We start from the raw sequence: 16645 nt of genomic DNA, 5'->3' as shown, positions 1-16645 counted from the left end.
TTCCTTGAGACGATATCACTATGAGTGATTTTGTGAAACATTTTGACTCTCCAAAATTTCACTAGCTTGGAAGTTTTTGGAACATTACATTAAATCCATTATGGTGCTCTGTAGTCATTGGGTTCCAAAGGATGATAGTTCCTTAACAATTTGCATACATGCTCACTATGACAATACTAATGTTGCAAATACTCAGCTTATATGATATATGATTCGCAAGGCGTCGAGAAAGTACTTCCATACAACTGTCATGATTTTGATTGATATTTTAATAGCAAGATTTAGTACGTGCTCCAGATAGTCACCATGACCATGAATAAATTGTAACAGGCTTTAGGCATATTGGAATGAGAATTAACCATGCTCTTGAAGTATTTATAGCACTTATCCATTAAAACTACATAACCACGTGTGTATGTACATGCCTGGCTCACAATGTTAGAATGTATTCCAGAACACCTCACTAAATCAAAGATTTTGAGAGCTCTCTTACACAATCCATTTTCTACACATTCTTCAATCATTTCATTTGTTGAAATGATTTCTTTTCGAGGCATTCGATCATAGAGTTCATGTGCCTTGTCAGTGGTCACACATTTTGCATGTATTTATGATGAGGTGGCTGCAACTTCAACATGAAAAGATTTCATTTTTCGTTATCCTTTGGATGCAATAGAGAGATAGAACATACTTGAAGGTGCACAACAAATCTAATTACTGATGCATGGGCCGAAATTAACAAGCTAAATGTAATTGTTGACTATCCACCAATTGTTCATACTCGCCATTATTCTTTGATAGCTACCCACACACTTTGGTGCTCTCATCATTTGCAAGGTTGTAGAATTTAGCTAAATGACTGCCAACTGCATTTTCTCAATAGTTTCTAAAGCATTTTCAACAAATATATTTAGCGAACATCCTTGCAATTATTCCATTTGATGAGATGACCATCCATCGAAGCATTTTGTCAAATTGTTTATGTGCTTGGTCAACCCCATTACACATGCCACACGTGAGAAGAGTGGAGTTTCGGTTCTACACTAGCCGATTACATTTGTCTGAAGGTTTCTAACTCTTTTCAACAAATTCATTTCCACACTTTCACATACTCCTCTGAGATCACATTTATTTGAGGCATTAAATCAAACATTTCTTGTGCATTGTCTCTAAATCTAAATTTTGAATGAATGCTAACCACAGTATTTGTAACTGCAATCAGTGCTCTCCCTGAGATGACATCTCTTTGAGATATTTTATCGAACCTTTCTCATTCTTTGTCTATGCTTTCACATGTTTATATTTATATCTGCTGAAGTATTTCCAACTATAATACTCGACAAAAATCTCCCTATCCATTATGCTTTGATGGATGCCCATGACCGGTTCTAAAACTTCAATATTTATTTGCGAGCAAAGAGGGTGTATACTAAGGTTGTGCAATACGGCTTTACACCTGCCACTTGTATTTCCTTGAAAATTTCAAAAGCTTTCTCAACAAGACATCGTGTGTGTATCCTTCAATTATAGCATCACATGACATGACATCTCTTATATGCATTATGTCAAACAGTTAACGTGCGGTGTCTATGCTACCACATTTTCTTCGAAGCTTTCTATCAAACAGTTCGCAAGCGATGTCAATGCCAACACATTGCTTCCACACTGGCATGCACGTCTACCAAGCTTTTCCAACTATAATACCTAACAAAATTTTGCCTACGAAGATTCTACTCCTACAAATTGGATTTATTTGAGAATTTCTAAAGCCTGTTCAACACGTCTATTTTGTGCTTATCTTACAATTAAACAGTTCATTCACTTTGTCTATGATGTCCCCACTTTACATTCATTCAATGATGGCCGTTCATAACCTACTCTGAAGCTTCCATTGCACACATGGAGAAGAAATGGCAATTAATTTGGAATCGGTTTTACACTTTACAATTGCATTTGATTGCAAATTTTTAAAGCTCTTTTTAGAAACCTGATTTTGTGCAATTACCGCAATCATGTCATGTCATTCCATTCCTTGAGAAAAAATATTTTCAAAACAATTCATATGCTTGGTTTATGAATCCACAATGTGTATGCATGCACATCAACGAGAGCATTTCAAACTACTGCATCTGACAAAATCAACATGCATGGATGGATGTTTATAACTTGTTCCAAGTTCGCTATCGCTCCAAACCGCAAGTAAGACACTCAGACATTACTATAATCCATGAGATGACATTTCTTTGAGCATTTTGTTAAACTGTTCATACACCTTCTCTTAGCTTCCACATTTGCATTTTTATCTTTGGGCTCTGTCATCTTTTCTCACACATTCCTTTTGACTGTGTCATCTATAATGACAGTTACATTCATATATAACTATGTGATTATTTGCTTCTTACTATCTTCACTGCCTTTCATTCACTATTCTTTGTATAGGTTTATCCCTTGAGCATCTTTTATTTATCTTGTGAAAAAGGTTAGGGATGCTCCAAAACGGAGCATTTCTAACCTTTTCATGTAACTCATAAAGCAAGCCCACATAAGGTTAAAAAATATGGTTAGAGATGCTCCATTTTGGAGCAATCCTAACCTCTTCTTTTTAAGGTTATAAATTTGGGTTAGGAATGCTCGAAAACGGAACATTCTTAACCTTAATCTCTCAAAAGATCTAATTTTGACTTTTGGAGCCGTTGACCACGAAGTGGGAGAAAGGGAGATGAGAGGTATTTTTAAATAACGTTTTCCTCGAAATGATCACAATATATAAACCAATTTAAAATATTAAATTATTTCTGAAAAATCATTTAAATATTTCCCATTAAAATTTAATACACAAATGTAGGAAAAACAACCATAACTTTTAAATGGTAAGGAGTTAGGCTTTGAAATTTGAAACATGCTTTCAAGGTAGGACAATGAGAATATACCATCATTTAGTCCTCATGATGAAACCTAGGGTGAGGGATTTAATTAATTTAAGACGAGGGACATCAAAATTTGAAAATTTAAAAATATTGCAAACTGCGAACTGGTTCAGATAAAAATTGGTCATATAGCACAAAATGGTGTTTAGGATATGTTCACAAAGTGATTTCCCTCAATTCCTTGTAATTTTCAAAACTCATCCATTTTTCACATTTTGACCAGCATATTTATGATTGACCACAATGTAGATTAAGGATGACAACCTTGGATCACATGCTCACTCATTTTGCAAAGACACATATTTGAGACTTCATACAACATTAGGACCAACTCAAAGTTCAAATTTTGGGTATTTCAAATGTGGGGCAACACATGTCTAGAACCCTTGACCTTACACCTTATAGTTTTACACCAAAAACTAGAACAAACAAAGTAAAATAAAAGAATCATTACTTACAATCTTATTTCCGTAGAATAATTATTTTCATACACTCACAACCATCTAATAACTCATAATCAAATTGGGAAATATGTAAAGAAAATATATTTACAACAAAATGTGTAACTTTGAATATGAAGACTTAAAAAACATAAGCTAATTTGTAATCAAGACTACATTTCTCTTAATAGAGAAGAGTCAACCAAAATATCAAAAAATCCCCTTTGACCTAACACAACCACTAAACAAAGAAAAAAATAAACATCCTAAATTACCACTATAACAAACACCAACGATAGATCAACCCTAATCACAAAAATAGTCATGCTTAAAGAAAAATGAAACTAATGGGAGCAACACCATTTAATGGTCAATTACTTTATTTTGAGCAATTATCATAAACAAAAGGATTCTTTAATGGTCAATTTTATAAACAAAAGGGTTCTTTCGAGCAAGTTGCTCATAATCACGTATCTTCTTGAGTTATTTAATTTTAACACTACTCAAAGATGGATGTGTCCTTGAACAAGTGAATCCAAAATAGAAATTGGACTTGGTTGTTTCACTTTATCTTCTAAACTATCATTATCATTGCTTACCTTACTACTTCTCACCAAAATCCTTTTATTAATTAAGGATCAATATTGTTCTTTTTAATATCTATGGAATTAGACTTAACACCATTTAAGTGGAAGTCACTTCATCCATCTCTTTCATGAAATTTATAGGAATCGTAACTGAAGTTGATGAAGCACACACATAATCTATTTGATTATAAGTAAAAAATGCTTCATATCGACAATAGATAGTGTCACACACATGGTTATTTATTAAGATCATATTTACTATAAATCTTGAAATCTAATGAAAATCAACAACTTTTTTCATTTTCATTAGTTTCCAAGGAAAAACATAATTCTTTTAAATTGCAAAGGTTGGGATTAATTCCTTTAAGCTTACTACAATCAAAGTTGTTGCTTGGACCAAATCATCTACTTTTCATTTGCTAATGACCTCATTTTTTAAAGTTTTCATTAAAGAAAAATAATTATTACTTCTTTCCCTTTCTCCTTGAATGACCCATATAGATATCAAGAAATTATGATTCTTTAGACTAATTCCCCTCATGGTGTCACATATTCTAAATTTGCACTTCTACCCATTATTTCCATTGCTCAAATTTTTCATATTATTCGAAAATCCCTCTAAAATAGTGTCTCGTGCATGCGATTTAGTAGTATCATAGTGAAAAATCATAGTGGAATTACTAGCAATAGACAATTCGAACATGTTAAGTAGAGCCTTCACTATCCTATCTTGTCAATAATGACAATAAGACGATGCCGATAACTATTGCAAAAATTGCATACATAAGGTTTATGATCCTTCCTCACTCATATATCTCCAAAATGAATATCCTCCAATCTAAGTGATCCATAGAACTGAATTTCTTCTCGAGCTTTTATCAAATATTTGATAACTGTCCACAATTGAAAGCCTTGCTCATACTTTCATATTTAAAGGAAAAATCATTGCACATTAGATTTAGATTCACATCAAAGTCGAACATATTTTTTTTATCCATGCACAACCATTTCTATTTATCAAAACAAAATAGAAACTGATTTAGATTTCTTTGTATAGATTAAAGTAAATTACATCTCAGAAAAAATTCATAATTAAGTTGCCAAACCTTAGAACTGAATTTCTTCTCGTGCTTTTATCAAATATTTGATAACTGTCCACAATTGAAAGGCTTGCTCATACTTTCATATTTAAAGGAAAAATCATTGCACATTAGATTTAGATTCACATCAAAGTCGAACATATTTATTTTATCCATGCACAACCATTTCTATTTATCAAAACAAAATAGAAACTGATTTAGATTTCTTTGTATAGATTAAAGTAAATTACATCTCAGAAAAAATTCATAACTAAGTTGCCAAACCTTAAAGTTATATTGGAGTGAGGGTTATAATAAAATTTCATTAAGGTGACTCGACATTATGAACTGGACTGGCCAGTTTTTGCCTTTCTATATTTAGGTTCTGCATATAACACCATCACAGGCATGCATGGTGGATCTCTACGACATTTTCTTGCACAGGGGCGGCAAAAGATCGAGCAATCTTGAAAAATGATTGCTTAACTGTGCTACATAACGTGGAATCAGGGCGGGAACAGAGAGAGTGGTGGTAAAATTTGTTGCCGAATGAGCGCACAATTGTCATAAAACTGCAGTTTTGTATGAAGCAAGTTTTCAGCTATTCTTTTCTTTTCTTTTTACTGAAGCAGAAAACAGGCTAAAAGATTGTAATAACAACAAGATTCATGGCTTAGTGAAATATTTATTTAACCCCAAGTCATAAAAAGGTAATCTATGAAATATGTTTTTTCTTTTGGTTACAGGACTTTGATGCATAATATCTGAAATGTTGCATCGGGAAGCCAAAGCAATGGAATTTTGTGCAATGCATAGTTTTCATGGTAATTTTGTCGGATAGTTTGTATACGAATTGATATATAGTAGCCTTTGAATTGTTGCATTGAGAGCAAAGTATTGAACTCTTGATTATGTATTTTGTTATTTGGAGTTACTTTGTGTGGAACATTTTGTCTAAATAGATGGTGTACAGTCTTATATAGAATGGGCCTCTGAATTGTTGCAACTGGAATCCAAAGCATTGTATACTGTATGTTGCTATTTGGGTTGTGTTCTGCGGCACATTTTGTCAAAATAGATAGTATTCATTCCGACATAGAATAGCATCCGAATAGTATTCATTGGGTATTGCTTTCTGTGAAGCATTTTGGCAACTGTTTGCATGCTTTGTGATATAGAATAGCCTTTGAATCTGAAGTGCTATATCTGGATGTGACTGTGTTAGTCTTTTTCATTTTTTTCCTCATTTGTTTTGGGTTTATGAAAATTTGTAGCAACAAAACAAAATATTAGGAGAAAAGTTTAAGCTAAGTTGTATCCAGATATATGACTTAATATTAACACGTGGAAATCTCAAAGCATCAATAACCTCTAAATTGTTGCATTATGTAGCCAAAGCCTATATTAGTATTTGGTTGTTTCTATTCTACATTTTGTCAAACATTTTGTATGCGATATGATACATGATTGCCTCTGAATTGTTCCATTGGAGAGACTTAGAAACCCCCCATTTGACTTATAATCTATATTGGTATTTAGGTTGTTTTACGATGGGCATTTGTTTAAAACAATAATAATCATTTCGATATAGAATAGCCCCTGAATTGTTGCATCGGCAAAGCATCAGATTCTTGTAAGAGAATATTGTTTTTTTTTATGTTGTTTCCTCTGATGCATTTTGTCAAACAGTTTTGTTAGCAATCTAACATATAGTAGCCTCCAAAAGCACTGAACTGCCATGTAATTTATGCTATTTCTGCCATTTATTGTGAAAGATTTTGTCATAAAAATTGTATGCAATCCGATATATACTAATCTCTAAAGTGCTGAGCAGTAAAGGCATTTTCAAGTGGTGCACTCTGTTTTCTTATGCCATTTGAGAATTCCCTGATGTTGTATTCGAAGCGAAGCATCAGATTAATGTATGAGAATATTGTCATTGCATTGTTTTCTTTGATGCATTTTGTCAAACAGTTTCTTTGCAATCTGATATAGACTAGCCTCCAAAAGTATTAGAATGTAAGAAATGTTATTTCTGTCATTTTCTGTGAAACATTTTGTCAAAATTTTTGTATGCAATCCGAGATATACTAGTCTATAAATTGTTGAGTGGAAAAGTTACAGTAAGATTTTGATCAGTAGACTTTATTTTTGTAAGTGATTGGAGAATTCCCTAGGTTGGCAGGACTGAATTCATTTTGGCTGCAACCCTTGTGGTAACACTGTACACATTCTAGGGGTGATGATCTTTGTGGCCTGGATTTGAACCCAGGCAAATGCAGTAAGCAGTGCGAGTATTTGAGCCTTTTGCATCACAAGCTCACAATTAAAACATGTAAATTATTGTTTTGAGAGGCAAAGCATTGGATTCTTATACAAGACATACAATTATTTTTGTTTTTTTCTAAGAACCATTTTGTCAAGCAGTTTGTACGCAATCTAAGTAACATTGGTTTCTGAATGGTCTTATGTGTTGCTCGGAAGACAGAGCATTGAACTTTTGTAGAAAAAATCTTATGGAAAACATTGCTAAAAACGAGAAACTATTTGATTTGATGTTTTCAATATCGTATACATCACCATCTCTTTTATTTTTACTGACAATTTTTCAAATAGAATGTTCTGCAATCTAATATAGGATATCCTTTAAACTGGGAAACAAAGCACTGGACTCTCTGTAATGTGCATTGTTATTTTCATGTTTTTCAATGCAATATCTTCTCAACAGTTTGTATGCAATCTTGCATTGGGTTATTTCTTTGTGTTGTCTTGTCTAACAGTTTGCGAGCAATGTAATATTGATTATTAAATTCTTAGAGGTATTCTGTCAGACTGTCTGTAATAGACATATTTGGTCACATGGACATAATTAAAATCAATTGCAATTCCAATTTCAATATAGTTTTTTTAAATTTTTGAGACTAATTTGTCAAACAATTAGTGTACAATCTCATTCAAGATTTTAGGCTGTTTTTTCGGCACAGTGGCAGGTGAAAATTCAGAATAAGGATGAATATAGTATCCGCCAATTTTGCGCAAGTAATAAATCATGAAGACATAAGAGGGCTTGCAGGTGTGGCAGGTCATCCAACATGTGACACAATGCCTGAGCCAATTATGACAGAAGAGCAAATGGTAATGCTAGCAAAACAGATATCTGCTTATGGATCGATCTGTAAACAACTTATCGAAATGCACAGTACCATTGTAGTGCAGCAAAATGTCTTGCATGGTGGGTGATTTCTTCTCAGATTGTGTTTTACAATAACTACTCATTGCCTATATATTCTCCTGATTATGCCCTTCATTGATGTATATTGAGAACAACTTACATGATCCCCACTATCTTTTAAGTGTAGATAATATATTTTCAATGTCTAGTAGACAGTCAGGGCGATGTTAACATCCCAGTTTACATATTTATTGCCTGTGTCCTTTTACATATCTCTTACAAATACAGCCTGTTAATTATCTTAGAGTGAGGTGCCCTCCAATTTACTTCATAGTATAAATAACTAATTGAGAAGGCAGATACCTTGTTGTACCTCCCGCAGTCTACTAATTCATTTGAAAGCCATCTCGTCTGCCACAGTCACCAAACAGCATTACATGAGACCTTTTAGTGTTAAGAGGCATGCCCACATCATCTCTGCCACATTGACACAGAGATTACCTGATTTTGGGGGCATCCTCACAGAGTTTCAAACCTTAGGTCATCATGCAATGTGTGTATGTGTGACAGTTTCTGTGTTTATCTGTATGCCTATTTCTATTTATTTATATTTTATGTTCTTATTTAGCCAAGTTAAGGAATGTCAACTTGACAACAATGTTGTTTAATGCACTTTATAGAAGAAGAATTAAAGTGCCCTCTTATGTTCATTGTTAGCTGAATTGAGAATGTTTTCATAGTCCTTAGTAGTTAGTACCGTTGCTTGGCAATCTTCACAGAAGAGTTGAAATATATAAGGATCCTATCCAAGAGCTATTTCCTTTACCAAATCTGAAAAAGTAAAAGCCTTAATTAGAATTTATCGTACCAAGTACGCAGATGTCAAAAATGAAAAATAAGTGTCCAGGAAATGGTTTCCAGGGGATAACATTTGCGGGGTTGGTTGAGATGCATTTGTATTTTTTTTGCCATTTGAGATCAATGTATTGAAACATACATGCATGCATGCATACCTATTTATTGAGATGTATACTGTGATGTATGGATTTCCATAAAATGCTGCATTTATATTTATCCTGAGGCCTAATACACATAAATGAAATATGCACACATCCTAAAGTTTTGAGCAGTGCCATTTGCAAAAGCATACCTTTCCATTTGCAGTTATTTAGAATATTTTTTTATCTTTTCATCTCACCGACTTCATGGCTTTTAGGATTCACTCCGGGGCAAGCACTTACCTTCAACTCAGTGATGGGCTTTGTGGGCCATAAGATGACCACTCGGCAACGTTGGACACCAAGCCAGGCACAACTTCAGATTCTTGAGAAAATATTTGAAAAGGGTAAAGGAACCCCATGTAAGCAAAGGATAAAAGAGATAACAGCTCAGCTTAGTCAACATGGTCATATTTCTGAGACAAATGTTTATAACTGGTTTCAAAATCGCAGAGCCCGCACTAAAAGGAAACACCAGACAGGGTTGACTGGTAGTGGGGAATATGAAATGGATAATCTCGTTGACTCTTCAAATGAAAAGAAAGCTAAATTTGATGAAAGTAGTGGTCAGGAAACTTCACTCACCAGACAGAGCAGTGCTAGTTTTCAGAATCATGGAGCATCTGAATACAACAATTTTGATTCTCAACGACATAAATCATCAACTTCTTTCGGTTCGCAAGTTGCCTCAAAGGCTACAGTTGGTTTTAACAGAAGTGCTTCTTTCGAACATGGGCTCTCAGTCACAAGTATGTACATTCTGCATTTCTTTAATGCTAGATTCTGTCATCCATAGAAGTCTGCTTTGTGTCTAGCTAACATGATGTAAGTACTTAAGATTGTTAATGAATTTATAGGAAAGTCTTTCAACTTCAATAATTATCAGCAGAGTGGCAGTCAATACACGTTTCTTGTCTTTGTGAACAAATAGCATAGCATTTCATTTGAACAGTACTCGCAATTTCAGAAATTCAAATTAAAGTAAATTAATCAAGTCCTTTGAATGCTGTTTTTAGATAATGAACTGCAAAGTTTGAAAATAAAATTAACAAACTCAATGGAGTCTATAGAGACTAGCAACTCATTACATGCTGGAGAAGGTTATGCTATGATAGGGTGATATTCTTCTCGGTGTTCTCTTCAAGGTGCTTTCCGATGTCCCTCTGTTCCAAGTCTTTCCAACATTCCTTATTCCAAGTGAGAAGAGCTTCTTGATTCGTAAGTTAAGAATTGCTTTTATAAGGCAAAGTTATATACATTGCTCATTGGTTGTAAATTCTCAAGTTCAAAGTGTGGACTAACTTCCAATCTTTTCCCAGTTTCTTTTTTTTCTTTTTGCATTTGATCAAGTAGAATGCATTGCTGAATCCTAGCTTTTATCAATTTATTAAGAGGTTTTCAACAAAAATTACATGAATGTCTAATAGTTCAGCTGCATGTTTTTCCAGTCCGGAAGCAATTTCCTCTCTTTCAGATGCCATGAGATTTTTTTTTCCTTTGACAATGGAGATTTTAACCTAATCAATAGCTACAAGTTAACAACTATAAGCAACTATCTGGCTTGAAAGTGTAAACAATCAATATCTTTGGAAAATTCTCTTTACTTGTAACGATGAATTCCTACTTATAAATTCACATCTTGCAGCCTTGATTGAGTATTTCTAATAGGTTAAGTATAGCTTCCTTAATGTTATAATGGCAATACTTCATCAATATAAGAATATGAGGATCCTCAAGGTAAAGAACCACTTATTGAAATGGTTGTGGAGGGAGACAAATCAGTGCACTTTTAATGCATGTAATAATAATAACATCTTGCAAAGCTGACAAGTCTGTAGGTGTAAAAGTAAATTTCATGGAGACTGCAAAGAGTAATTAAGTCACCACAAATGATGAACATATGAATGAGCCGAACAATGGACATTAAAAATGGTAGAATATAACTCCACAATGTCATAAACTATAATATGGCAACAAAACTTGGTCTATAAAGCTGCCAGGGAATAACTATAAATGTAGCCATTCCATCCTGCAATACAATAATTGCAAGATTGTTCTGAGAACCAAATAACTTGTCTCAATGTATGGAGGAGCATGAGATCTCACTTGGTAATATATCCAATGAAGGGGCAGCAAAGGCAAGAATTGAATTATTTCTACTTGGTGATCAAATCCAATTAGAGGAAGATGCTAGCGTGAAGTTTTATTTGGCAAGCACAAGAAAGGTGACTGCCAGTCCACTTGGGAAAGTACATGGGCCTGTAAACGGCAAAAGAGAGAAATCCTGAAAACCAGACAATAATAGAGGCTTTTAGTCCAAGATGTAAAAGGGAAGAAAGGCAAAAGGTAACACAAAATAAGCAAAATAACAATTGTATCATGCATTAAAAAACTGAATGAAGCAAAATGTTGTCACATGTAAATACAAAGGTAATTTTAGTATATCAATATATTTGTATCATGCATTGATGTGGCATGTGTATGTCAAGGTGATTTAACTATTGCAGCAATGGTAGCAAGAATATGTAAAGCCAACTTCGCTATAGCAGCAGTGCAGGCCCGGTAGGAACATTGAAAATTCAGAACACTACACCATGGGACACCAAGGATGAGTTAACATAAGTTAAAGAAGAATCACTCCAAGTGAAAGCACTATAACCTACATTAGATCTTGACATGCAAACCAAATGTTTATGGGAGGGTTCATATAAATTCATTTCGTGGCACCTGATACATTTTTTGGTTATTTTCTGCTATCACAGTTTGTTTATGTTGGTGTCAGAAAGGAAGAAGCAAGTTTGGAATCAACTGAGGTTGCTTAAGGATCAATTTTTTATTACCAAAGAGAAAAATGCAATCTTCATAAACAACTTGAGGGAAAAGAGGCAAGCCACCGAAGATATGGTAATGACATGAACATGGACAAAACAAAGTGAAAATGCAACAAACATTTTTTGTTTTTCAAGACAAAGCACTACTTTGGTGATCATGTTATGATATTCATGCATAGCTGTCATTGCTATGTGCAAGTTCACCTTCTACTAACCATGCCCAAAATAGATAAATTGGCAATGCATAAGGGGTTGGGTAAAATAAAAGAACATGAAAGGCTAGGTGGCACACGTCCCGATGAAGCATACCCTTCACTATGGTAAAGAAGGAAATTTGACTCTAACAAAAGGAAATTTAGGTTCTTTTGAGAGTAAATTCACTTAATACATTAGAGAAACTAGTACTTTTAAGATTATGTAAAACCATACTGCACATTAGAGAAACTAGTACTTTTAAGATTATGTAAAACCATACTGATTTCTTAAATATAAAAATGGAAATGGCTGACTAAAATGCTTAAGGAAGATAAATTGGTGAAAATATCTAAAAATAGAAAAATAAAAATAACTTTTCAATAATAAAATGGAAAACACATACAATAAAGAACATGGAATCAAAATTTGGAAGTCATTGGCAAGGATGCCAATGCATCGCACTATTGTTTGTACGAATAGTGAACAGATGACACCCAAAAAACGTGAAAACTTAAATTTGCAATTCAATTATGTTGTAAGACAAGAAACAAAAAATATACCAGCAAATATTGTACGATGAAAATACAAGGAAATAAACTAAATAATAAGGTCTTAATGATTTAAGAAAAGTAATGAGCAATAAAGAAGCACTTTTAAACATCTGTGCCATTGAGTGCTCTCAAAATACTTGCAAATGCAAGAAGGAAAAATGTTGAGGGCCATTTGGGGATTTGCCTTAGTCAAATCCTTAATTGGGTATTTCTACCTCCATAGTAGCCAAGATAGAGAAACAAAAATCAAATAGTTTGTGTGTTCTTATTCTAAGTGCATCTAGAAGAGAGAGAGAGAGAGAGAGAGAGAGAGAGAGAGAGAGATTGCTGCAAAAATCTTGAGAGTGCTGTAGAGAGATGTATGTGAGCTTGAGAGTACAAGAGGGCCAAGAGAGATTGTGCCAAATGAAAGATAGATTTAAAAAGAGGGGAGGGAAGAGGAAGAGGTTGATGAGTAGTTTAGAATTGTTCCAATTTTTCACTAACCTAAGAAGGTGACAAGTGGAAAATGTGTGAAAATGATTGTCAAACAAAAATTGTCATGATATGGTAGTGTGACGTGTATGCGTCTACGTGAAGTGCTAGTGTCTAGAAAATTCATGCTCAAAAGCAACAAATACTAGAAAAAAATTGGGCTAATACCAAGGCAACATGAAAAAGTGATTCGGAAAAGGAGGCTTGAGCACTTTGAGAAGAAGAAAGGTTGATGCAAGAGTTGAAACGAGCTTACAAAAATATTAAGGGAATGGACATCAAAGTGGACATAAACATAGGTGAAATTGCAAGGGTATGCAATTATCAACATTACAACTATGGAAGTAGACTGGGAAAGGAAGTGGCATGTGATGTCCCCATCTCTGAGAGCAAACACAGTTTTTAAAAAAAGGAAATCTGATCCTGAATCTTTAAGACAACCTTAACAAACAGTCTAAGTTTGCAGGAGTATCGTTCTCCAAGGTTGTCCAAATTCAAGAAGTCTCCCATGGAGACGAATTTGAAAAGAATAAAAGATAATGGCACCAGAATTACAAGCAATCTTGACTTATCAACCAACTTAGAGATTGCAATGAGCAAATGTCATTCCTGTATGAGTATGACCTGGTTGTGATAATCAATATCCTCAAAGTTGCAAAGAGGGATTAATGGAAATGATTAAAGCTAGTGCAGCAAACTTAAGAGATTGCAAACGCTGAATACATCCTCCAAGTTACGTGTTAACTCAGTGACCAAGAACCCAATGCATAAAAAATATCTAAGGAACCGATTGGATAGTTAGTATTTATGAGACAATCATCCCATGATTTCGGAGTAAGGAATCCAGCCGTGTAAGCTGTGGAGTACGACGTGTTTTGAGAATATTATCAATCCGCAAATCATTTTGTTAAGGATGTGAATTGCAAGAGGATAACATGTTTTATCCTAAATAATGATGACTATGTGGCATAAGGAGAGATGTGATATAATTATGAAGAGACACATCTTGTGATTCCCAACCGATGCCCACCATTCCCTTTGTGAGATTCAAAAAGGAAATCGAACTTATTTTGCAATGGAAAGGGGAGGAAGGAATCGTGTGGAATATATCCTGTGAAGAGAGCAATCACCATCAACCAGATCAGCTCAGAGCTGTTATTAATTACAAGCAGTAATATCCTTGTTCTTAGGGGTTGAAGACCAAGCTTTGGTTGACATTGATGCCCCTCTATTCTTCTCTCTATGTACTAAAGTTGTGATTCTAAGGTAGAATGTAAGAGGGTCCCATTAGGGAACATTACAATTGGTATCGGGGCTATTTTCTTGCCATCTTGTAAAATCTAGTTAATGTCAAGAGGAGGAAATAAAATGAGTGAATAGTTAAGCAATGAATTAAGGGCTTTTATGGAACAAACAGCCCAAACTACCCAAGCCCTCTCTGAACAAAATCAGAAAACAAATCAGCTACTTATGCAAACTCTTCAAACCATAAGTAATAACCAACCTAGGCCCAATTAGGGCAATGGGAGGGAAGCAATCTGATAAAGATCTTAAAGAAATAATCAGCAAAATTACCTTGCCTAACTTTGATGGAACTGGAATGATGGAACTGGAAAAACTTCCGCAGATTCATGGGTGCAAAAGTTAGATACTTACCTATCCTTAAGTTCTATGACAGAAGAGAATGCAATCAAGTTTGGGGTGCTACATTTAACAGGGACAGCCCACGAATGGTGGCATCATGGTCTTGTCACCCAAGACCATCAACAAGTATCCACATATGATGAGTTCACACAAAAACTCATCAGAAGATTTGACCAAAAGCATCTAGGATGGTATTTCAAAGAATTAATTCAACTTAAACAACAAGGGACAGTAGAGGAGTTTGCCACTGACTTCCAAAAGTTAGCTGTCATGGTATCAGAAATATCTCAAGAGAGACTCACTTACCTCTTTGTGGAAGGATTAAAGGAATCAATTAGAAGCATAGTAAGTGCTATGGAACCAACAAACCTGGAAGAAGTCATTCAAAAGGCCCTAAAATTTGACACCCCATCATTAAAAGAAAGGTACAAAAACCTTGCACCTAAGAATTTCCATAAAGAGGACAGGCATGAGGGATTATTTCTTTCTCAAGCCACTCGAGAAGAACTTAGAAAGAAAAGTCTGTGCTTCAAATGTAAAGATCCATGGAAGCGTGGGCATGTTTGTAATAAAGGACATCAAGAGGAAAGGTTGTGTTACAAGTTGTTGTGACCATTTCACACATCGCCCCATTGCAAATGGGGACCCCTGCTTTTTGATTTCTAGGGTTTGTTTTCTAGGTCTTTTAGGGTTTTGTCTGTTAGCCTTTAGCTTTCGAGTGTTGCCAAGGGGATCACCTGGATAGCAGGTTCTACTCGAGTTAGGTCAAGTTGGTGAGTGATGAAGTCTGGAATGTCCTGATCCTGAAATTTGACTAAGTCTGGAAAACTGAAAATCCTCCAAAAACTAGATTTTGCAATATAGCTCCTGGAGGTCTAAAACCACTCTCAAACATCCTGAAAGTATATATGGAATATAACTTAAAGTATAAGAAAAATGTTATATTCCATAAAATTATCCTGACGGAGAGTCGAAAAATGTCAAATTTCGCTCCTGACCCTTCCAGAGGGTCTAGGGCGAAAATCAACCTAGGATTCATTTCTTGTCTTATTTGACCAAATTTGGATTTGCAAGGCATTTTGAAGGGAAAAGTGGACATGTTTGGACTTTGGAATTTTTTGAAAACCTTGAAAAATGATGGATTCTAGCCTAGAAGAGGAATTTCGCTCCTGAACCTTCCAAAGGGTCCAGAGCGAAATTCATCATAAACTTCATTTGCCACCTTGTTTGAACTTGAAACCTTGTTCCTAGCCTTGAAAATGATCTAACCTTGTCTTGTGAAATGATTTCAAACTTCAAAATTGAGCAGTTTAGCCTGGGATGAAGATTTCGCTCCTGACCCTTCCAGAGGGTCCAGAGCGAAAATCTTATTTGAGCTTATTTGTCACTAATTTTGCTAACGTTTTATGTGCAGGGTGTCTTGGAATGAAGATTGAGCATCATTCAAAGATTTGGAAGCATGCAAAATGATGAATTCTGGGCAAGGAAGGCAATTTCACTCCTGACCCTTCTAGAGGGTCCTGAGCGAAATTTTGAATAGCTCTCATCTCGCAATGAAAAAAGTCAAGTTTTGGACATAGATGAAACAAGGACAACTCCTTTTTGCCTCCTGAGGATGTTTCAACTTGAAAAAATGAAGGATTTTGGTCAAAATAGTGAAAATCGCTCCTGACCCTTCCAGAGGGCCCAGAGCGAATTTTCTCAAGAACCCCTTTTTGCTTGGCTAAACCAAGTGAGGAATAAGATG

The 16645-nt window shown here is 34.8% G+C and overlaps 1 protein-coding gene across 12 annotated transcripts in view; it reads left to right on the top strand.

The window, feature by feature from the left end:
- The first annotated feature begins 5326 nt into the window (after window positions 1-5326).
- Window positions 5327-16645, top strand: part of LOC131051389 (WUSCHEL-related homeobox 8) — a 57708-nt gene continuing 46389 nt past the window's right edge. Inside the window, exons 1-5 of one of the 12 annotated variants that reach the window (XM_057985887.2) lie at window positions 5329-5615; window positions 5780-5857; window positions 8000-8265; window positions 9422-9952; window positions 10220-10653. In XM_057985887.2, coding sequence (XP_057841870.1) covers window positions 8043-8265; window positions 9422-9952; window positions 10220-10323 — 858 coding nt within the window. In that variant the 5' untranslated portion in view covers window positions 5329-5615; window positions 5780-5857; window positions 8000-8042 and the 3' untranslated portion in view covers window positions 10324-10653. Of the gene's footprint in view, window positions 5623-5779; window positions 5858-5935; window positions 6064-6115; window positions 6159-7999; window positions 8266-9421; window positions 9953-10219; window positions 10665-16645 lie in introns of those variants that run through there. The other 11 variants (XR_009107115.1, XR_009107116.1, XM_057985884.1 and 8 more) reach the window with 11 other exon arrangements.

The sequence above is a fragment of the Cryptomeria japonica genome, chromosome 11 (genome assembly GCF_030272615.1).
Source record: "Cryptomeria japonica chromosome 11, Sugi_1.0, whole genome shotgun sequence".
In the NCBI taxonomy this organism is placed as follows: Eukaryota; Viridiplantae; Streptophyta; class Pinopsida; order Cupressales; family Cupressaceae; genus Cryptomeria; species Cryptomeria japonica.
Note: the sequence above shows the minus strand (reverse complement) of the source record. Positions and strands in the feature narration are given on the sequence as shown.